Source organism: Festucalex cinctus, chromosome 14 (assembly GCF_051991245.1).
Source record: "Festucalex cinctus isolate MCC-2025b chromosome 14, RoL_Fcin_1.0, whole genome shotgun sequence".
Lineage (NCBI taxonomy): Eukaryota > Metazoa > Chordata > Actinopteri > Syngnathiformes > Syngnathidae > Festucalex > Festucalex cinctus.
This window is the reverse complement of record NC_135424.1, coordinates 3,218,036-3,240,609: the sequence shown is the minus strand read 5'-3', so window position 1 is coordinate 3,240,609 and position 22,574 is coordinate 3,218,036. Positions and strand designations below refer to the sequence as shown.

The window sequence follows — 22,574 nt, the reverse complement described above, 5'->3', positions numbered from 1 at the left end:
CCCTACGAATGATAACCCGCCGCTCTGGTCCTGCTCAAAGGCAACCGGGGCCAGACATCTGTCAGGTCGGGGGGACAAGGGCAAAGCGAGCGTGTGTATGACCGAGTGAGAGAGAACAAACACAAGTCGGACACGTTTCCCGTTCTTCCAGTTCACAAATAATTGTAATTTGTATCTTTACTCAACTTGAAGTCGAGTTTCAAGGGGCCCGTAAAGATGATGACCATGACCCACATGGAGAGCACGGTGCGCTACGACAACGGCTACGAGGATGAGTACATGCTCCAGGAGGACGACTGGGACCGGGACATGCTGCTCGACCCGGCCTGGGAGCAACAGCAGAGGAAAGTAAGTACAAAAGTGGCCCAGGAACGCACCAAAAACCTTCAACGGAACCACGTTTGCTGTGGTTTGAGCGTTTGTTTGACATCCATGCACTACTAGTCCACTCTTTGTCCTCACTAGTAAGAGTGCACCAGTTGACATCTCGTGAGGCATTTATATCAACGAGTAGACTTGTATCTATTGTCAATGAGTGCAGTTTTGCCTCACTAGTAGCAAGTAATTGTCCTACTAGTGAGGACAAAGAGTATACTAGTACACCTTAAGATGCAGTAGGAAGATAACAACAGTTGACATCTCGTGAGGCATTTATGTCAACTAAAAGACTGGTATATATTGTCAATGAGTGCAGTTTTGCCTCACTAGTAGCAAGTAATTGTCCTACTAGTAAGGACAAAGAGTATACTAGTACACCTTAAGATGCAGTAGGAAGATAACAACAGTAGAAATATCGTGAAGCACTTATGTCAACTAGTAGACTGGTGTATATTGTCGACGAGTGCAGTTTTGCCTCACTAGTAGCATGTAATTGTCCAACTAGTGAGGACAAAGAGTATAGCATACTACTAGTATACTTTAAGATGCAGTAGGAAGATAACGGTAACTCTAACAATTGAGCATACTAGTAAACTACTGTGTGGCACTAATCGGACAACTCTGGAATACTAGTTCAACTGCAGTACATGCTACTAGTGAGGAAAAACTGCATCAGTTGACATCTCGTGAGGCATTTATGTCAACTAATTGACTGGTATATATTGTTAACTAGTGCAGTTTTGCCTCACTAGTAGCATGTAATTGTCCTACACGTGAGGACAGAGAGTATACTAGTACACCATAAGACCTTAAGATACAGTAGTAAGATAACAGTATCTCTTGCAATTAAACTCTGGAATACTAGTATCGCAACTACATGCTACTAGTGAGGCAAAACTGCACTTGTTGCATGCCACTAGTTACTACTGCTCATGATGCACTGGATATTAACAAGTAGCATTTTTATAACAGTACTACTAGCACACAATTGTCAACTAGTGCACAGCTAGTAACTTGTAGTTTCTCTACTAGTGAGGGCAGATTATTGGAATGGCAACAGGTGGATACAAGTTAATAGCATCCTTCTGCCATCTAGTGGAAGAGCATTTAATTGTTCTGCCTGTCACTATACATCACCAGCATAGATAGGTCAACGTTATTTGTTGTGAATAAATAATAAATTTCTGAAGTATAAATCACAATTGGATATTTTCCCAATTATTTGTGTGCTTCTTCAGTTAACTATCTAACTTTGTATTTAACAAACTATGAATAAGCTTCTACTGGTATCTACTGATCACACTTGCACAGTCCTATTTAAAATGGCGAACGTTTACATTGATGATGTTTGCTCCAAATGAAGTAAAAAGTGCCAAACTTGCACCCCCTTGCTGGCTCTTTTTGACGGACGGATGCGGCGGGTACCAGCTCGGCTAACAATAGCCCTGCTTTCCAGCGGCTCTGCTCTCTCTCCGGTGATACGCCGGGAATGCGAGCTGTCAACAGATGCTCCCAACACATGATGACGCTCTCGGGATTTAGAATGGACGCTGCGCCTAATTTTAACCGCGGCCACGGGCGGGCATTGTAGTATGGCTAAGCCGCTGTCCTTGGCGCGGAATTCTTTTGTTTATAGCGACGACACGCAGAAAATATTGCACCAGCTTGACTGAATATAGCCCCCCCACTATCCCACCATGCTCTCAGTTGATTTTAGGGCTTTATGACTTGGCTTCTTTGCACAGCTGGAGGCCTCAGCTCTTTAAACGTCCATGTGCCCCCCCCCAAGTTGGGATGAGGAAACTGTGTATTTGTGGCAACGTACAGTGGAAAAATAGGGCTGCGCCATTATGGCTAAAATGATAATCACCGTTATTTTGCTCAATCCCATTTAGTAATACCAATTATTCATCATGTTTGGGAAAACATCTGTATTTTTACCGCTTTTCATAATATGGTTTCCGTATGTTGTAAACTAGGGGTGTTAAAAAAAAAAATCGATTCGGCAATATCCATTTTTGATGAAAAAATATTCAACAAAACGTCTAAACTTTCACACCTTAAGCATGGAAGAATGTTATATTCATGGAACATTAAGCCTTACTATTTTATTTCAATGCTGTTCTAACATGAAAAAGGTTACAACCCATACTAAATATAGTGTCAAGTCGAGCCACTAAACACTTCATTAGTTAGCAATGGTGTTGAACTACACTTGATCCTTCTTAATAGTTTGCCTCGCACGGGACTAAACAAGGTATTCAAAATATTAGAAAAACAGTATGACATAGAATGTACTGTAGTGACCTTATGTTGTGACAGGTATACAGTACAAGTACACAGAGAGGATGTGTGTGTATATATAGCTGTGTTTCCATTGCATACTTTTTCCCGCAATTAGAAGTGCATTTGAGTGAGTGTGGTTGAGTATGTCGCTTTAGCATTGATGTAGCGGGTCAATTGCTTTCAGACCAGGGTGGTCGCGTTGCTTCGTCACCTGTCACCGTCGACTTTCTCATGCCTGACGTTCACTGTGAACATTCCCAGCTTTGCTCAGGGTCACTTCAAGCAGCCTTTCCCATGCTCTGCAATAGTGCGACTTGACATGGGAACAGTCAAGGCTGAACACAACGTGGCATGCAGGGATTGACAGTAGTTTGTGTCAAAACGCATTTGTACGAGTTTTAGAATTTGACGCGAAAGTTAGTAATTATGTGACTGCTGCGGAGCTACTGCTTGCGAAGCAAAGCAGACACATATCACGATCCTAGAAAACGGTGTTTATTATTTTTCTTTATTTACTGGAATTTTTCAGACAAAATGCGGCCCGAACCGTTGAACGTACCTGCACAAATGAGGTATCAAAAGATGCGGCTCGATCTGATTGGATCTGATTGGATCTGATTCTGCTCGATTTTTTTTCTCGGAATTCCGAGTTACATTGCCGACGCAATTCCCCCCCCCCCCAAAAAAAACCCCACCAAAAAGTCCCATAGGATTGAATCGAAAAGGGGGGGAGAAAGATCCACAAATCAAGCACCTAGGGATTGACCTGATTGCAACAGGAAGTGACTTGATTTCAATATGAAATGACCAGGAAGTGAGCTGATTTCAACAGGAAGTGACCCGGAACTGACCTGATTTCAACAAGAAGTGACCTGTTTTCAATAGGAAGTGACCCGAAGTGGCCAAAAATCAACAGGAAGTGACCTGTTTCAACAGGAAGTGACCCAGAACTGACCTGATTTCAACAGGAAGTGATCTTTTTTCAAAAGGAAGTGACCCGGAAGTGGCCTAAAATCAACAGGAAGTGATCTGATTTTAACAGGAAGTGACCCGGAAGTGGCCTAAAATCAACAGGAAGTGACCTGATTTAAACAGGAAGTGACCCAGAACTGACCAGATTTCAACAGGAAGTGCCCTGATTTCAACAGGACTTGACAAACAGTTCAGTGCATGCGGCTTTCCACCTTGCAAGAGTCAGCAGTCACATCCAAAATTTCCGTGGAAATTTTTCTAGTTTCAAATATTGTAACAAATACTGTCCTGACACAAAAGTCAACTAGGATAGGCTCCAGCTCACCGATGACCCGAATGAGGACAAACACAATCAAGTACAAAATGGAGGAATACTAGAATAGGGATGATAATGCAATGAAACACTTTTAATCACAGTAACTATTCTTTTATCTTGAAAAGAAAAAAAACAACAACACGTTTTTCATTTTCTTTTATATGTCAGACAACAACAGTATATTTTTCATTTCATCAATCTTCCATCTTTCTCAGGCCTACCAGCCTTACCTTGCAGATCCCCAGAGGCATCAGCCAGTAGATTTACAGGCTTGGTCCCTGCTCGATGTGATTCATAAATATTTTTAGTCCAGTCCGTCACTGGCCAGTAGCCCCGCGTGGCGGTAAGAGAGTTTGAGTGCTCGGAAACGCGGGCCGTGGGATTCTTGCGACTCTATTCCGAGTCAAATTTGGTGCACCAGCAGGCTGCGGTTCTTAACAAGGATGGCGACAGCTCAAAGTCACACACCCTGGGGGAGCTCTCGCTGTGAAATGTGATGGCCTTTTTTGCTCCGAGTGTTGAAATGTGCGTCAGAATTTAGCAGTAATAATTTAATAATAATGCATATATATGTGGAGACTGGGGTCAAGTAGCATTTTACAATTTTAAAAATGTGCAGAATTTCCCAAGTTGCTTCATGATGAGATTATATTAGATAGTTCTTATTAAGAAAAATGCACAGAACTGCCACCGTCTTACAAATGCAATTATGCCATCTAGTGGCAGAAAATGGCTTCAACACAAATCAATATCACACTCGTTTTTTTTACAGTCAAGTCAACTTTTTTTTAACTCAATTTTATGAATTATGAAATTACTGTATCAATGATTAAAAGATGCAGCCATATTTCTATTAGGTCGACATTTTTTTCCACTTTTGTTATAGCGTATGAAAACCTCTAAATCCTAATCCCGTACTGTATTTTTGCCACTCCGGCCTTTATTTAAAGCTAATCTATAATGAGGGTGACCTGGAAGAATGATTGAGATAAAAGAGACACCTAAACGCCTGTAACCAATCACATTTCAAGTGGCCAACACAGTGACGGACAACAGGGAACAATTTCTCCGTCCGCATGACATTTTCACTCTCGCTGCCACACCGACACGTTCTGACGTTATTCCCTCCCGGTTGGGTATCTTATCGTGAAGTACCCCCGGAGCGCTCTATATTTAACGCCTGATATCAGCCGGAATGCTGAGCTCTGTGGTCGGTCGGCTCCCGGCTCTTCATCCATTGTTGGCGAGTGAGCAACATGACAAAAATAGGAGGAGGAGGAGGACAATAATCCCATCTTAACGGGATTTACAGTATCTCACAAAGCAATTTGTTCTAGGGAGGGAAAGGGGTGACATTTGACACTTCTAGGTCAGTGTTTGCCAAACTTAATTGAGAAAAGGCGCACATTTTACATTAGAAAAGCTCACGGTATGCCACCCAACAAAAAATGCCACCAAAAGTTTAAACCCTAAAATAATGATCTTGCCTCAATTTAGGCAATGCAATGCAAGTTGATTTGTAGAGCACAATTTGTAAACAAGGCACTACAAAATGCTTTTCAAGTATGGCAAATATGAATATTTAATTTAAAAAAAAGGAAGGAAAATAATCATTCAATAATTAGAAAACAAAATTAACTAATTTGCTCCCAAAAACGTATAAATACGTTCTTTTTTAAAAAAAATTAAGTGTCCCAAAGATGTATTTATACTTCTTTTTGTTTTGTTTTTTTATGCTTGAGCATACGGAAAGCTTTGATGCTGTCTCTGAACTGCAGAGAATGGTTGAAGCATTGGTAGCTATTACAAAAACAGCTGGCAGCAGAGTATAAGGGATCAACCAAGATGATTTCCCCACAGTTCTAAACAGATTTGTGAATAATGCTGAAACTTAGCTATATTCTAATGCTAATTGCTACAAAACGGAAACAGATAGAAATATATATTTTTTTCCTAATGAAAGAAAATACTCTAACCAATCTTTTGGTAGGTTCCATGGTTTTATAGCAATAGAACAGAAAATTCTGCGGGCCTTGCAAAATCAGTCAAAATCCAATAAAACAGGCGGAAGCAAAGGGGGTCGCTTCAGTGAAAATGGCTGCGAGTGAATGAGTTCATTAATCACAAAAAAATTACCGCATTAATAACTGCATAGTTGTGGTCAGACATTTTATAGCGATGTGTTAACAGGCCTAATGGAATCATGTACAGATTGAGCAATAGGGGCCCCGGGATTGACCCCTGGGGAACACCACAGCTCATAGCCATACTAGGATTTGGTTTGTGCACAAATAATTGTGATGGTTAATTAATTATATTCTGTCATCAACGTTTGATTGACTTGCCATATCTGTTTTTGGTAGACCTTCACCGCCTGGTGCAACTCGCACCTGAGGAAAGCTGGCACTCAAATTGAAAACATCGAAGAAGACTTGAGAAACGGACTGAAGCTCATGCTGCTTCTGGAAGTGATCTCGGGTATGATTACAAATGGAAGTTTGTTGTACTCTTTCATTTTCCGACTGTGTGTTGTGTACTCACATGACCATCCCACAATGGCATGTTGGCAGGTGAGAGGTTACCTAAGCCGGACAGAGGGAAGATGCGCTTTCACAAGATTGCCAATGTCAACAAAGCGCTGGACTTCATTACGAGCAAAGGGGTCAAACTTGTCTCCATCGGAGCTGAAGGTACCCGAAGCAAAAAAAATTATACACAGCAGAAAATATCACCAAAGCTTTCGCTAATATGATTTTGTGTTTGTGTTTCAGAGATTGTGGACGGGAATGTGAAGATGACACTTGGAATGATATGGACCATAATCCTCCGCTTTGCCATTCAGGACATTTCTGTTGAAGGTGTGATGATAAAATACATAACAAAATCTCTTAATGTATTCTAAAGACGCACCTGTGACTTTGTCCTAATATGTAAAAAAAATAAATAATCTGTACCGCTAATATCTGTGCAGAAACATCAGCCAAAGAGGGCCTCCTCTTGTGGTGTCAAAGAAAGACCGCCCCCTACAGGAATGTTAATGTCCAGAACTTCCATGTGAGGTAAGTTAAGTCATGGATGGGATGTTTCAGAATCGTTTAGTTAATCAACACAGAAGTTTAGCCATGTTGTATTTTATAGTCACCATAACACAAGCAAATCCTACAAAACAAAATAATTCAACCAAGAATTTCGACATCCCCAAAACTCCCCGTTTAAATGGCCTTGAAGCAGCCATCTTGATTTGTCGAAAGTGTGAAACTGACTTGTTGGCTCTCTCTGCTCATCGGCCGTTGAAGCTGGAAGGACGGCCTGGCCTTCTGCGCCCTGATTCACAGACACAGACCCGACCTGCTCGACTACTCTAAGCTCAGCAAGGTGTCGTGCGCGTGTCTCACCTGTAACCTGGGATATGCTGTGTGTCAGCACCCCCCCCCCCCCCCCACCCCAAACACTAACACGGAATGACATGCGCACGCAGTCATAACATTTCACAGTGTGATCGGATAAAAACACAAGAAACACTCAGCTTTATACACGGATCCTCTGCTGGTTGCGTAGGTTCCTCTGCAATAAATTTAATACTGTACAAAAATGAGCATCTACTGTAATCCTGTTTTGATTGACACTATCAGAGAGTTCCTGGTTGATAGCCAATCACAGGAGTCATTTAGACGACCATTCACACTCGCATAAAAACCTAAGGACAGTTTAGAGTCTTTAGTGAATGTCAGGGTTACCTGTTTGACATCTATTAAACACGACACAAAAAGGAGAGAAGATGCTCAGTTCAGGGCTCGCAAGGAGAGAGGAGAGGAACTGACTGATACAATTCACTCCTGCACTCTCTGAAGATTCCCCTCCTCACCCTCTCTATTTATTTGGTTTTCTACGCCCTTTCCACGCCCCAAGTTACATGGGTGTTCCAACCCTAAAAACGCAAGGCAAAGTTGGAACACCGTGTAATTGTTTGTCTTATGTGTTGTGCATGTGAGTGGAAGATTGCTGAGTACGTGTGGTCAAGTTTGGAATCATTTCTTAACAGAAAACAGGCGACCTCAGCAGACTGGCTCGAACCATTCCGCTGCGTTAGATGTTGTGGTTCTTCAGCTTTTTTAGTCACCTTCAAATAGTCAGGCTATGTGAATATGAGTGGGAACAGAGCAAAGTATTCTTCATTGCAAGCAGAAGCAGTTCTTCATTGCAGCAAATGTATAACTTATTATTTGCAATTATTCCTACAGTGAACCATGTTATTTTTGGAATGTGCGGGAAGTCGGAGTACCCGTGCAAAACCCATTCACGAAGGTCAGAGCTGAGATTTGAACCCGGAACCTCAAAAGTGCGAGGCAGACTTCATGCTAAGCATGAGACCACCTGCCGAGATCAAGTTTAGTTTAGTTTCAAGAGGGGTAAAATCGAGTCTTTGAAGCTTCTCAGTCGGCTGCAGCGCACATCTAAAAAATTGAATGCTAACAGCGGGATGTTTCTACAACTACAAATGCTGCCAAAATAGGCTTAAATCAATACTTTCATTTGATAGCTCGATTATTAAAATAGTTGCTGATTAATTTGATATTCCACTACTTGTTGATTAATCAATTAATTTTGACAGCCCTAATCAAAATATGCAATATCATCTTTGGAAATGTAGAGTTTCTGTTACAGCCCTTGTAATAGATTTCATTAGAGGTGCACCTCAGTATGATGCATCTCAGAAAATTAGAATATTGTGGAAAAGTTGAAGTGCGCTAGCTTGATGCTAACACATAATGGGAAACACTATAAGACGGGCTAGCAAATAGCATCCATTTGGTGTTGTAATGTTTTAAGCAACGGATATTTAAACACAAACAGTGCAGCAACAGATAGAACATATGGCATTTACTCACAGTCACATATTCTTTATCCTCTGCACAAAACAATTGATAATACTGCAGATTACAGTCACTTATAGTAGTTGTGAAACTTGTCTTCCTTCACATTTTCCTTGGAATCCCGTTTGCGTATGTTTAATAAAATTCCAAGCGTGGCCCACTGTGGCTGTTCAGCAGGAGTGACTCATCTGTCGTCAGCCGCGCGAACCAGAAGCCCTCGCGTTTCAACACTGGCTCCAATGCTCACGGACACATGAGCCTCCACCCAGCGGCGCTCGGCCTCGCCCCTGCTATTAGAGTCACGTCGCGTACGCCGCAAGCGGCGGCTCGTCCTCAGGAGAGTGACGAACGCGCTAGCTCGGTGGAGTATCACAACCAGACGTATCAGGACTTCATCTCCGATCTCCCACTTCTTTCTGTTGCAAAAACAAAATTGAATAAAGTTGTAATTTTCCAGAATAAGTCATATTATGAACATAAATGTGTAATGCATTAAGATGACAAATTACTTTTTTCAAATAATGAGCATTGCAACCTAATTCACACATTACTTAATTCCACCTTTATTCTTTTAACACTAAGTAAGATGTTATTCTTGTATATTTCCAACTTTTTTTTCCTCATTCTTGGTAGATTCAGATTCCTCTACAACGCAGCATTTTTTGCCCAATTCTCATGGCGTCACTAGCAAATATGTATTTGTGTAACTTTTAATCAAAATCTTCTGCAAATTGGTTGGCTTTTGTCAGCATTTAACATCCCAACTGTGATACGCACGATAAATTGCTTGATCTGAAACACAATTAACGATATAGGAGTCATTAAGTGGATTCCGCAATTGTTGTGTCAAAATGTTATTGATTTCCCCCCGTTGAGACACTCGCCTCATTGATCAAACGCCGCACTAAAGTCTAATGGAAGTTAGGCACGTGAGCTTGTTCAGTCGCAGATCTTCTGATAAATGAGATTTGCATGCGAGTGATGAAGGAAGTATAACACGACCGCCGTAGCATGAAGGCCACGCCCGGTGACGTTGCTGTTTAGTCACGTGGAATTGTATTTCTTTCTTTACTGTAGGATGATCCTCTGGGGAACCTGAACCTGGCTTTTGACATCGCGGAGAAACACCTGGACATCCCCAAAATGCTTGATGCTGAAGGTAATCATTTAGGAAAACTGGAGAGAAAAAAAAAACAAAAAACACGTCATATGTCAAATCGTAGTAGGAAGTAAAAGAATCAAGGACCCATGCTTGAAATTGACTAGTAAGTTGTCCATTTTTGTTTGAAGCAGCTATTTTGGGCAAATTCCAGGAGTATCTATCTATTACCAAGCTTTTTTACTTCTACTATTTAACGTGGGATTAATTTGGCATCACATTTTGATCACAATTTTGAGAATTTGCTGTAATTATAGTTGTAGCTGCACTGTAATTGTTATCTGTTTATTCAGGTGTCCATCCACTATATTAAAGTCTCTTGTTTGCCTTGTTTTCATTTTTGACATCACCTCCCTCCACCGCAGATATCATCAACACCCCGAAGCCGGACGAAAGAGCCATCATGACGTATGTGTCCTGCTTCTATCACGCTTTTGCTGGCGCGGAACAGGTACACAAAAATCATCTTATTACATGGATTTCTTTTCCATAGTTATATGCTAGTATAAGGACACACGCTAATGAAATGTTGAAACTGTCCGTTACAGTGTCGTAATTTTATTTTCATTTTTTCTTAATCCAGTACATTTAAGTACAGTTCAGTTGTATTGAACTTGTAATTGCAACACATTTGCATTTAATCTTTTAGAATTGTTAGTTTTATTTAATGTGCAAAGCATTTTAAATTATTTATTTTCTTATTTACCGGTAAATGCAGTTTTAACGTACAAACTGCTTATGGTATGTTATAATGGCTTAAAATAATATTTAAATATACTTTTTAGGAGTAAAATCTAAATAATGAACATGACTTGGCTCTTTGGTCAATACTGTGGTACTTGGCGAGCCAAGTATTTTTTAAGGCTATACTTGGTGTCAAAATTTTGAGAACCAATAATGACTTCAGTTTTCATTATTCTCTTCGCACATCCCCACTGACAGCGAACCCAATAATGATATTTTGAGAATAATGGTGGAATCATTGATGGAATCAGTGCAAGCGTGGCCCGCTGTCACTGACTGTAATGAGATTTGAGTTTGTTTGTTTTTTTTTTCTCCCCCCTCAGGCTGAGACGGCTGCCAACCGAATCTGTAAGGTGTTGGGTGTAAACCAAGAGAATGAGAAGCTGATGGAGGAGTACGAGAGGTTGGCCAGCCAGGTAATGATGATGAAAAATGTCGTGCAAGTAGACATTCATCTTCAGATTCTTATATTTTGACAAAAAAGAAATTACTGTACATGTAGCTGACAGAGTAGACGGCACAAAGATTTTAAACAGGCTATTTGTTTTTGACTATTTAAATGAATCGTGCAAAGCTCTATGACAGCATCATGTCATAATTACCTTGGCGTGGTCCCATCCAGCTGCTGGAGTGGATCCGCCGCACCACTCCCTGGCTGGAGAACCGGACCCCGGAGAGGACCATGGCAGAGATGCAGAGGAAGCTGGAGGACTTCCGGGACTACAGGCGCCAACACAAGCCCCCCAAGGTACAAGAGAAATGCCAGCTGGAAATCAACTTCAACACGCTGCAAACCAAGTTGCGCATCAGCAACCGGCCCGCCTTCATGCCCTCCGAGGGGAAGATGGTGTCTGTAAGTTACTCCAAATTCTTCCTTCACTCAACTTGGCATCATTGATTGCCAGGCTAGGAGAGAGACTCAGAAGAGCAAACTGTGATTTCTCCCCCCCCCCATTGATTGTGCCTCCAGGATATTGCCACAGCATGGCAAGGCTTGGAGCATGCAGAGAAGGGATACGAGGAGTGGCTCCTGACGGAGATTCGCAGGTTGGAGAGATTGGACCACCTGGCCGAAAAGTTTCGGCAAAAAGCCACCAATCATGAAAATTGGGCCAGCGGTGAGCAGTTGTGCATCCATCCATCCATCCATCCATCCATCCATCCATCCATCCATCCATCCATCCATTTCCTTGCCCGCTTATTCCTCACAAGGGTCGCAGGGGGTGCTGGAGCCTATCCCAGCTGGCTTTGGGCCAGTTGTACAAACAGTAGATATAAAAAGACCACATACACTTTTGTTCAAATGCCAAATTTGTGAGTCCAAAATAGAGAAACTTACAACCAGTGCAACTCAATTAAAAATTAAAAAAAATCTATCCTTCAGAGAGAGGAAAATAAATGAATAACTGTAATAATGTGATTGCACAAGCGTGGACACCATAACTGCGAATGTGGCTGTGTTCAGAATTAACCAATCACATTGTAACTCAAAATGAATCAGAGCCAGTACACAACTGCTATCATTCAAAGTGCCTCTGATAAACACCAAATGAAGCTGCACTCCACTTATACCAGTTATAGGTCGCATATAAAAGTGGAACTCACAAAAGCCTGGCATTCGAACAGGGGTGTGTAGACTTTTCACATCCGCTGTGCATCTGTCCCTTAAGTCTTTTCATCCTCTCTTTTTTTTTTTCCACTACCATTTCGTTTTAAACTTGAGTTAAGCCCAGATGGTTCCATAGTCTCCATAGTGTTCATTATCACCATGAGAAAGTCTATGTTTGAATCTAAACTTCTACTCTTTCTCCTCTTATGTGTGCTATCAGGCAAAGAAATGTTGCTCTCCCTGAAGGATTACGAAACAGCCACCTTGACACAACTAAAGGCAATGCTTCGAAAACACGAGGCCTTTGAGAGCGACTTGGCAGCCCACCAAGACCGAGTGGAGCAGATTGCCGCCATTGCGCAGGAGCTAAAGTACGCAACCCCACTCGTGTGTAGAGCGTGTATTAGGAGTGTGAAGTCACTCCACAATTTATGGCAGAGGCTAAGTCCACATGTACGTGCCTATTTTTTAAGAACATAAATCATCCTGTCTTCAGGTTTAAAAAAATATATATATATATATCTACTAGCTATGTTTGTGTAGAAAAATAAGTTGTTGTTTTTTTTGTTTTTTTTAGTACTGTATGTGTGTTTGAGTGAACATGGCCTGAATGTGCTTGTATGGTTCCTATTTTTGCTTTGGTTAATTGTTTTGATATTAATTAGGTGAATTGTGAGTTGTGAGATGACCTGAAAAATTTATGACCCATTGCACACAAATCTGCACAGGAAAAAAAAAAAAAAAAAAATGCTGCATTTGATCCTTTTTTGGGGGTGGGGGTGAGCGAGGGGGGACAACATATATAGGTATACTGAGACTGGTCAACATCGGATCATTCAGAAATCGTTAGGGAACTTCTGGAGTCGGCTACACTAAGAGAAAAAGGGGGTGAATAATTTAGCAAACTCTACTTTTTAGTTATTTATACTGTATGTAAAAAAAAAAAGTTTAAAATATCATACATTTTGTTCCACTTCGCAGTGAATGTGTGAAAAAAAAAAAAAAATCCAATTTGATACCTTTATATTTGAAGCCCGAAACGTGGCAAAAGGTCAAAGTTCAAGGGGGCAAACACTTTTGCAAGGCACTGTATGTGCCATCATAAAGGTCCATGTTTTCCTTTCCAGTGAGCTGGACTACCATGACGTGGCAGCTGTCAACCAGCGCTGCCAGAGCATCTGCGACTTGTGGGACCGACTGGGTACCCTGACCCAGAAAAGGAGGGAAGCATTGGAGGTGAGGAGGATTACAGTCCGTGGGCAAGGAGAACATATCACGTCATATGGACGTCCTGCCGTGTGTGTGACAAGTCTCCACCAGAGTGCGCTAATGATCCACATCAGTCGACGCGGATCGGTTTCAACAAAAATATCCTGAGCCGTTTGATATGGTATTGGATTAAGACATGGCTGTCATCATGTGGCCTGTGACTGGCTCCGGTCCCGACGGCCACTTCCTCTGATCCGTGCTGCCCATTCCTGACCTGCAACTGCATTCGGGCTCAGGAAAAGGTCCGAGGATTAAGTGTGAATGACAGCAACAGAGGGCTGTTGTCTGTCCACGTCCCACTCAACACAATCCCCCTCCGACCCGGCCAAAGTTGAGGTTAACAAGGCAATGCTAATGTTATTCTCTCTGAGGTTAGTCGTCATAACAGGTGCCTGTGCGTGGAGGGTATTTGTAGTGGGGTTTGTATGGAAGAGGTCAACTTGGACTTTTTGAGGCCTTATTTTTCAGGCGTTATGTCATGTCGTAATTCTTCCAGCGTACAGATAAGCTGCTGGAGACCATCGACCAGTTGTTCCTGGAGTTTGCCAAGCGCTCGGCTCCTTTCAACAACTGGATGGAGGGAGCCATGGAAGACCTGCAGGACATGTTTATGGTGCACACTATAGAGGAAGTCCAGGTAGGCTCACGGTTACAGCATGCTACAGCAAGTCTCACTCTCACCTCACTCTTGTGTAGTTCATCTGAAAATCAGCAGGGTGTTGAATGTTGTTTAATGTGCTTAATTCATTCACTTTCAGCTATTTTCACTGAATCAACTGGATTTTGACTGATTTTGTAAGGCCCATAAAATATTGTGTTCTATTGCTTTAAAAATATGGAACCTACCAAAAGAACGATTAGCCTCTTCTTTTATAAGTTAAAAAAAAAAGTATACTTGTATCTGTTTCCGTTTTGCAGCAACTAGCATTAGAATCTAGCTGTTTCATCATTATTTACAAACCTGTTGAAAATACTGCGAAAAGGAGCTTGTTTTAACATGACCCTGGTTGATCTCTTATACTCTGCTGCCACCTGCTGGCCTTTTTTTGTCATAACTACCATTGCTTTAAGTGACTTCTTCAGGTCAGAAGCGGCATCAAAGCCTTCTGTGTGCTCTAGCATAGAAAAAAAACCTTAAAAAAACAAAACATAAATATGTTTTTGGTAGTGAAGGACAAATGATTAAAAACGTATTTATACATTTTTGGGTGTGAATGAGTTAAAATTTGATTTTCTTCTCTATTCATCATTTTGACTGCAAACTTATCTTGCTGGATGCAGAAATATATCAATTCCTACACCATTTCTTGATCACTTGTCTTCACTGAATACTTTGAATAATGAAAATGAGGCTTGGTAAAGTGCTTTATACAACATATGGTGTAGATAATCCGCTATATAAATGCACTCCATTTACCGTTCTGAACAAATTGAATGTTTAATTTTGTGGACTATGAAGGTACAATTAGTAAACCATTCAAATTGATTTGGAACTCACTATTTAAACAGTAAACAAACAGCGAAGGTGGATTTTGGGTGTGAGCGCCAGAGTCCTGTAATATTTGCTGCATCATTCATTTAATTAATTTAATATATGAATTAATTAATTAATTAATTAATTAATTAATTAATTAATTAATTAATTAATTAATTAATTAATTATCCCCTTAAAACTCCAATTTAAAAAAATAATTTATCTCATTAAACAACTGAATAACAAATTAAAAAAATATTAAACTATTTTACATAAACATTGAACGATTCATTTATGTTATTAAATAATTCTGTAATTAATTATATTTATAATAAATACAAAATAAGAATTGACTTGACCAACACCCCATTTATCTATGAATGACTTGACCGAGAACTGTATATTTATTGTGATATTGGAAATTTTATACCCAGAAATATTTTTCCCTAAATTACATGAAAATAGTTGCAATTTTCTGTGATATTTTCCCCACTTCTTTATAAAATGCATATTTTCTGTAGACTATACAATTAAGTACATAAAAGATTACTAAAAATTAATTTTCACACATATCTAATGCCTAAATAAATGCCATTCAAAATATCGGGTAGTAGAAGTATTAAAATACAACACAGTGATTGAAGTAACTTTCAAGTATGCGTACCATTTATACAGTAAAGTTATTACTAAGCAGAAGAAAATAAATTACAGGCTTCTCTCAGTAGTGGCCAGTTAAATCTGATAATATGAGATATACGTTTTATATCATATCTGCTAGATCTGTAATCTTTTTCATGGTCAAACCGCGGCCATCATAAAACGTCAATTGACAGCGCAGGCAATGTTTAAGTAGCATTTTGGTGGCCATAGAAGTAAGTTAATAAAAGTAATATAATTTTAAGATTCTCCAACTTAGTTCCCTTTGATTTGAATTTAAACTGATTGATGATTCGCCACGTGGAAAACGTACACTGAAGAAAAGGATCAGACCTGACAAAACATCGACATTTTAACATCATTTCAGCACTTCCCGCTTCCTCTCTCTGTCTGCCCTCCAGAGTCTAATTGCGGCTCACGAGCAGTTCAAAGCGACTCTCCCGGAGGCGGATGCCGAGCGACAGGCCATCCTTGGAATCCACAATGAGGTGCAGAAAATCTCCCAGAGCTACGGGATCAGGGCCAACATTATCAACCCTTACAGCACCATCACCACCGACGAGCTCCTCGCCAAATGGGACAAGGTAGTCCGGTAGACCGCTTTCAAAGCCAATTCGGTCGCCATGTTATCTCGAACGCCACGCCGTGTTGTTTTTCAGGTGAAGAAGTTGGTTCCTCAGAGAGACAGCGCCATGCAGGAGGAGCTGGCACGCCAGCATTCCCATGAAAGGTTGAGGCGGCAGTTTGCCGCACAGGCTAATCTAATTGGACCCTGGATCCAGGCCAGGATGGAGGTGAGACGTGACATGATGCTTTCATGCAGGATAATGACGTTTAGCGTATTTTTCGGATTATAAGTCGCAGTTTTTTTTCATAGTTTGGCCGGGGGTGCGACTTATACTCTGGTGCGACTTGTGTGTGAAATTAACACATTATTTATATCATTTCACATGTTATTTTCACAATAAACCGCAAGAGGGCGCTCTAGGCATGTGTTGATAAGTTCAACATTGCCGGTAGAAGAGGACGTCTACCTCCCGAGTTGGGAGAGTTGTTTAAAAGTGACACCGAGGATGAAGATTTCATTGGATTTAGTGATTTGGAGTGAAACTGATACTTTGGTAAACTTGTTAGCATGTTCGTTATGCTCGAGTTATATGAATAACTTGTAGTGATGGGAACATAATTCACCCACGGAACGTTGGGACGAAGGGAGAGTTCCGGTTGGGAAGGTTTTGTTATGTGGAAAAGGGGAGTTAGCCTGTTAGCTTCTAGCTGAGTGGGGAGTTGCTGTTAAGACCTCAGAAGCCGATGTCAATAAAACGCCAGCCTTTGGCTCCGTGCTTCAACACTCCGCCTCCGACTCCCGTCACTGCCCGCTACAAACTCTTAATATGTTACATCGTTGCTGACATTACCAGGCATATCCGTCATGTAACGTGTGTATACCGTACACTTATTCAGCCTGTTGTTCTCTATTTTATTTTTATTTTAAATTGCCTTTCAAGATGACGTATGTTTTTGGTGTTGGATTTTACCAAACAAAATTTCCCCCAAAAATGCGACTTATACTCCAGTGCGACTTATATATGTTTTTTCCTTCTTAATTATGCATTTTTTTGGCTGGTTCGATTTATAATCCGGCGCGACGTATAATCCGAAAAATACGGTAAATACATTGTACATAAGAGTAGGTCAGCGAGGAGACATCCTCATAAGTGGAATTTAATATGTGGGGGATTTGCTCTCAGCAAAGGGAATGGACTCAATGTTGGTGTATTTAAAAAAAATAAAAATAAATTCTTATGGCACGCCCAATTTTATTGTTGAACAGGAGATCGGACGCTGCTCCCTGGAGATAGGGGGCACCCTAGAGGACCAGATGACGCAGCTCAAGCAGTGCGAGCACGTCATCGTCGCTTACAAGCCCAACATCGACAAGCTGGAGGGAGACCACCAGCTCATCCAGGAGTCGCTGGTGTTTGACAACAAACACACCAACTACACCATGGAGGTACAATATTCGAGGAGATTTTTGTGCAAAAGAAACTTTGTTTGCTTTTGTTCCTTTACAAACAGGTTGTACTTTATTAAATAACTGTAGGAAAATAGGAGATTTTTTATTGTATTTTTTTTTTTTTTACGCCATCATAAACGTCTGCTTGACAGGCGCCATGTCTGCACAGCTCACCGGTGATGAGGCATTGTGAATTACCAGGAATAGTGTTAATAATTTGAAAATGGCAGCATATTGTCGGTCACGACGGGGATGCCGGAGCCTATCCCAGCTGGCTTCGGGCAGTAGGCGGGGTACACCTTGAACTGGTTGCCAGCCAATCGCAAGGCAGCTTGTTGATGTTTATATATTTCTAAACTTGTTAAAGTGACACGGAGCGAGGAGGTAGGACTCAGACGCAGAGTGTAAGTTGGCCAACAAGGCTGCAGCTTTAATCCAATGAAACTCAAATCGCCTCGCAAGGAGGGAAAAAAGGCTGAACAAAAAGAGCTCCAAACGGGAGATACAAAAAAGGGCACTCAAAAACAGGGACAACAAAAGGCGCTCCACAAGGGAGGAAAAACAGGGCAAACTAAAGGCGCAAGACAAGGCAAGGCTAGACATCAAACAAGGACGGTGGTACGAGGACTGAGAGGACGCTTCCATGCACTGAGATATGTGACACTTCGGCAACGAGGAGAGAATTCAGGTGGCTTTTATGTCCGGGTTGATTAGGAACAGGTGGTAGTGATCATGGGCGTGGACCGGTAATCAGTGAGGCTGCAGGAAGGGTAAGTGACCTGGGGTGAGAGTGGAGTCAGGACTATCAAAATAAAACAGGAACATGACTGTAAAAACAAAAGCATGAACCGCCACTCTGGTGGCGGCGTGACATAAAGTGGAAGTCAACCTTCAACATTTCTCGACAATAATATTTTGCATGTGACCTCACTTGTCTAAACATGACATTCTGATTAATATTACATTTGTGGAATATGAGTTATGGAGCAAAATCCAGCCGTTGTTATCCATCTCAGGGGGCGGCCATTTTGCCACTTGCCGTCGACTGAAGATGACATCACAGTTGCTCAGGGCTCAGGCAACAGCCAATCAGAGCTCACCTGATTTCCGAAGCTGTGCTGTGATTGGTTGTTACCTGAGACCTGAGCAACACTGATGTCATCTTCATTTGGCAGCAAGTGGCAAAATGGCTGGCTCATATTCCACAAACGCAATATTAACCAGAATACCATATTTAGACTAGTGGGGTTTCATAGAACATATTGTCAAAAAAATAAATAAAAAATTGGTGCGGTTAACTTCCACTTTAAATCATTGTTGATAACTACTTTGATAAATCATTTACATGATCACTCTATACATAGATAAATCTTATTGTTTTCATTCCTCATACTGTCCTCCATGTTGTCATGGCATCTGCATGCGTAGCACATCCGCGTCGGCTGGGAGCTGCTTCTCACGACTGTCGCCCGCACCATCAACGAGATCGAAACCCAGATCCTGACCCGCGACGCCAAGGGCATCAGCCAGCAGCAGATGAACGAATTCAGATCTTCTTTCAACCACTTTGATCGGGTAAAGATTGCCATCCATCGGTCCACGTTACGCTGTTTGCATCAAATATGTGTGTTCATTTCAGCTTTAAATGTTCCAAGTAGTAACACAAGTAAACGCTTAGGAAAGAAAAAAAAAGATTCAATGAAAGCATAGACAATTAACAAACGACTAAATATAAATATGCTTCATTATTTGTGTGTCCATTGAGTAATGGAAAGATTTAGTACCCTCACACTTCGTTATTTGGGGGAAGACTCAACTCGGGCCAACTAAATGTTTAATGCTTCTATTGTTTATGTGTTATTGTTTACTCGACCGTGTTCTCACCGGTCTTGTGGAGTTATTTACGCGCCCGGTGAAAACAACCGGATATCAGCATTAAATTAGAATTGGCCCGCAGTGTAAATCCAGCCTTCCTTTCCCGGTCCTGTTCATAACTTATGTATGATAACCCCCCTCCAACCTCAGAAGAAGAACGGCGCCATGGAGACAGACGACTTCCGAGCTTGCCTCATCTCGATGGGCTACGATTTGGTGAGCTTCTTCTAAATGAGCTTTTAATCGCGGCCAGCGAGCTCGTGTGTCCACATTATTCAAAAGCGCCGTTTGTCTGTCCCGTTTTAGGGCGAGGTGGAGTTCGCCCGGATAATGATCCTCGTCGACCCCAACGGCACCGGAATCGTCTCCTTCCAGTCTTTCATCGACTTTATGACCAGAGAAACTGCTGATACCGACACCGCCGAGCAGGTTGTGGCGTCCTTCCGGATTTTGGCGGCTGACAAGGTTTGTGTTTGAAGAATAGGAATGGCACAGATAAAAAAAATAACAAAACAAAACATTATAAGTTACTAGTGTCAGTAAAGTGGGACCTTGACCTGCTCTGAACGAAAAGTTGTTTGAATTGAGAGGAGTCACTTGCTCAAGCGCAATCCACGTGGGTCAATATTAAAGCGACACTTGACTCATTGAACAATTTTCAGCTGTGAGAAGTTAATATTTTGTCCGGAATGAATTTGATTACGTAATTATTTCTCATGTACAATTAATACCTTTAACTCATTCACTGCCAGTGACGGCAAAAGACGTCAAATTATGCATTTTTGCTGGGCTGGCAGTGAATGTGTAAAAAAATATTATTCCTACTTGCTGTCGACTGATGATGACATCACTCGTGCTGAGGAAGTAGGTTAACGGCCAATCATGGCTCACCTGTTTACTGGGTTTGGTCAGTAAACTGACACATGATTGGTCGTTACCTACTTCCTCGGCACAGGTGATGTCATCATCAGTCGACAGCAAGTAGAACAATTAATTTTTAAAGGTGTTAATTGCATATGGAAAAATAATGATGTTAACACATTAAATACGACAAAATATTACCTTTTTACTGCTGAAAATGGCTCAATGAGTCAAGTGTCCCTTTAATCTTGTACTCTGCATAAGTCACAGTTCAGTGTTCACAAATTCACAAATTTGTGGATTATTTATTTATTTATTTTCGAAATAGTCACCTATTTGTTTTCCGGGAGAGGCAATAAAAGTATTGCTTTTCCTCCATCTTAGAAAATGTGTAAAAGTGAGTTGAGGAGCTTCATTAAGATCAAAAGTAGAGCTCTACCGCCACCTTGTGGCATTGTGATGCCATTGAAATATGTTGAAACTCATCAGTTTTCACTATTCGCATCCCTCTCCCATGCTAATAGTGGTGGATCATCACATTTTATATACCGCACACTATGAGTAAATTGAGTTCCAAGCATACTCATGAAAATAATCAAGGGACCACAGCATTTGCCATCCTACAATATACGGTTGCGTTTGTCCAACCCTTGCCTTTGCGTTGCATCACAGCCGTACATCCTGGTGGAGGAGCTGAGGAGAGAACTTCCTCCCGAGCAAGCCGAGTATTGCATCATGAGGATGCCGCCCTACAAAGCCCCAGGAGCGCCACCGGGGGCGCTGGACTACACCGCTTTCTCCACCGCCCTCTATGGGGAGAGTGACCTTTAACCCCTCACATGTGCAGCCTCCGCCCGCGCTACCTTTTTCTTGATTTAGGAATTTAGGGAATCTGTAATGAAAGGAGGTTCATTTGTGTTGAATATTTGGGTTGTTTCGGAAGAGATAACTACTAAAAGATGCCTGCTTGATTCACTGAAATATCCGTATTCAAAATTAAATGGGTTATTTTAATACAATAAGTCCTTGCAGTTATGTTTAAAGCATTTCCAGATGCTTTAAAGTAGACGTGCATTTCCTAATTTATTTTTTTTGTAAAATTTCCCAGCTTTAATAACATGTCTGTGACATGCGTTCATCAAAATACCACAAACGATCAACAATTATTGCACACTTATTTCGTGTCTTTGTTGAAACGTGCCCATTTTAAAGGGGTCTATCCTGTCTCATTCATGTGACAGCTCGGCTATCCGCAAGCGCAGGAATGCGGACAGATTTTCAGAAATAGACAAAAAATAGTGGATTTAATTGGCTGTTTACTTCCACAGTTGATGGGCAAGCCAACTCTCCGGAGACCCAACTATTTGTATACGAGCCATTAAAAAAGTACACTTTTTCCATAATATATCCTCTCTAAGTTCATCATAAAAGCAATTGAAGAAATACACATTCATGCAAAAGTAAAATATGTAAAATCAATTGTGCTTTAAAGGCATACACACAAGACACAAAAGGATAATTAGAGAAATCATTTCTTAAACTTGTATCTGTGTGTTTTATGCTTTTAATGTATGTGCTGATTAAATATGTTTACTGTTGTGTCGAATTATTACCCACCTTTCTCTTGCTCATGCATGTTTCAAGATATTTTTTTCTTTTTAGATTTACACTCATTAACTCTAATTTGGCCAGCAACAATTGCCAGATTGGTCTCTTGTTACTTTTCGTTGTACCCAAGGAACAAAATGAAATAAATGGGATTCAAACAACTCTGTTCCGTGTGGTATTGTGACATCTATCCCTGCTAACTTTGACAAAGAGGCGGGATAGACCGTGGATTGGTGGAACGACGATCACAGGGCTTAATTTGCACAAAACAATCAGGAAAAGCCAACTACAAACATCTGAAATTTATTTGGGGTTAGTCAGGGACACTTTAAATGGTGGCGGGTGTTGCAGACTCGAGACTCCCATTTAACATACTGTGATTTGATAAGTCCGTTTTTTTTTTTAAATCACAAAAACTGACATTTGAATAGGAGTGTTTAGACTTTTTATAAACACTAGATCATATGATGATATA

At 41.1% G+C, this 22,574-nt stretch overlaps 1 protein-coding gene across 2 annotated transcripts; it reads left to right on the top strand.

The window, feature by feature from the left end:
- Positions 1 to 54: 54 nt before the first annotated feature.
- actn2b (actinin, alpha 2b) lies at positions 55 to 22,260 on the top strand. Of its 2 annotated transcripts, XM_077496160.1 has the most exons (21): positions 55 to 348; positions 6,316 to 6,430; positions 6,523 to 6,642; positions 6,724 to 6,810; positions 6,924 to 7,011; positions 7,249 to 7,327; positions 9,904 to 9,985; positions 10,351 to 10,436; positions 11,053 to 11,145; positions 11,352 to 11,582; positions 11,700 to 11,847; positions 12,559 to 12,709; positions 13,466 to 13,574; positions 14,104 to 14,244; positions 16,140 to 16,322; positions 16,398 to 16,532; positions 17,573 to 17,752; positions 19,184 to 19,330; positions 19,781 to 19,846; positions 19,937 to 20,095; positions 21,164 to 22,260. In XM_077496160.1, the coding sequence occupies exons 1-21, from the start codon at positions 217 to 219 to the stop codon at positions 21,320 to 21,322; spliced, it is 2,691 nt and encodes an 896-aa protein (XP_077352286.1). In that variant the 5' UTR covers positions 55 to 216; the 3' UTR covers positions 21,323 to 22,260. The 2 variants fall into 2 exon arrangements, with proteins under 2 accessions (XP_077352286.1, XP_077352287.1); XM_077496161.1 differs by lacking the exons at positions 55 to 348; positions 6,316 to 6,430; positions 6,523 to 6,642; positions 6,724 to 6,810; positions 7,249 to 7,327 and having other exon boundaries at positions 6,932 to 7,011.
- Positions 22,261 to 22,574: the final 314 nt, after the last annotated feature.

Coding starts and splice junctions, on each gene's coding strand:
- actn2b (XM_077496160.1), top strand. CDS start 217: ATGATGACCATGACCCACATGGAGAGCACGGTGCGCTACGACAACGGC. Junction 7,012..7,248: donor GTCCAGAACTTCCATGTGAG/GTAAGTTAAGTC, acceptor CGGCCGTTGAAG/CTGGAAGGACGGCCTGGCCT. Junction 11,583..11,699: donor CCGAGGGGAAGATGGTGTCT/GTAAGTTACTCC, acceptor TTGTGCCTCCAG/GATATTGCCACAGCATGGCA.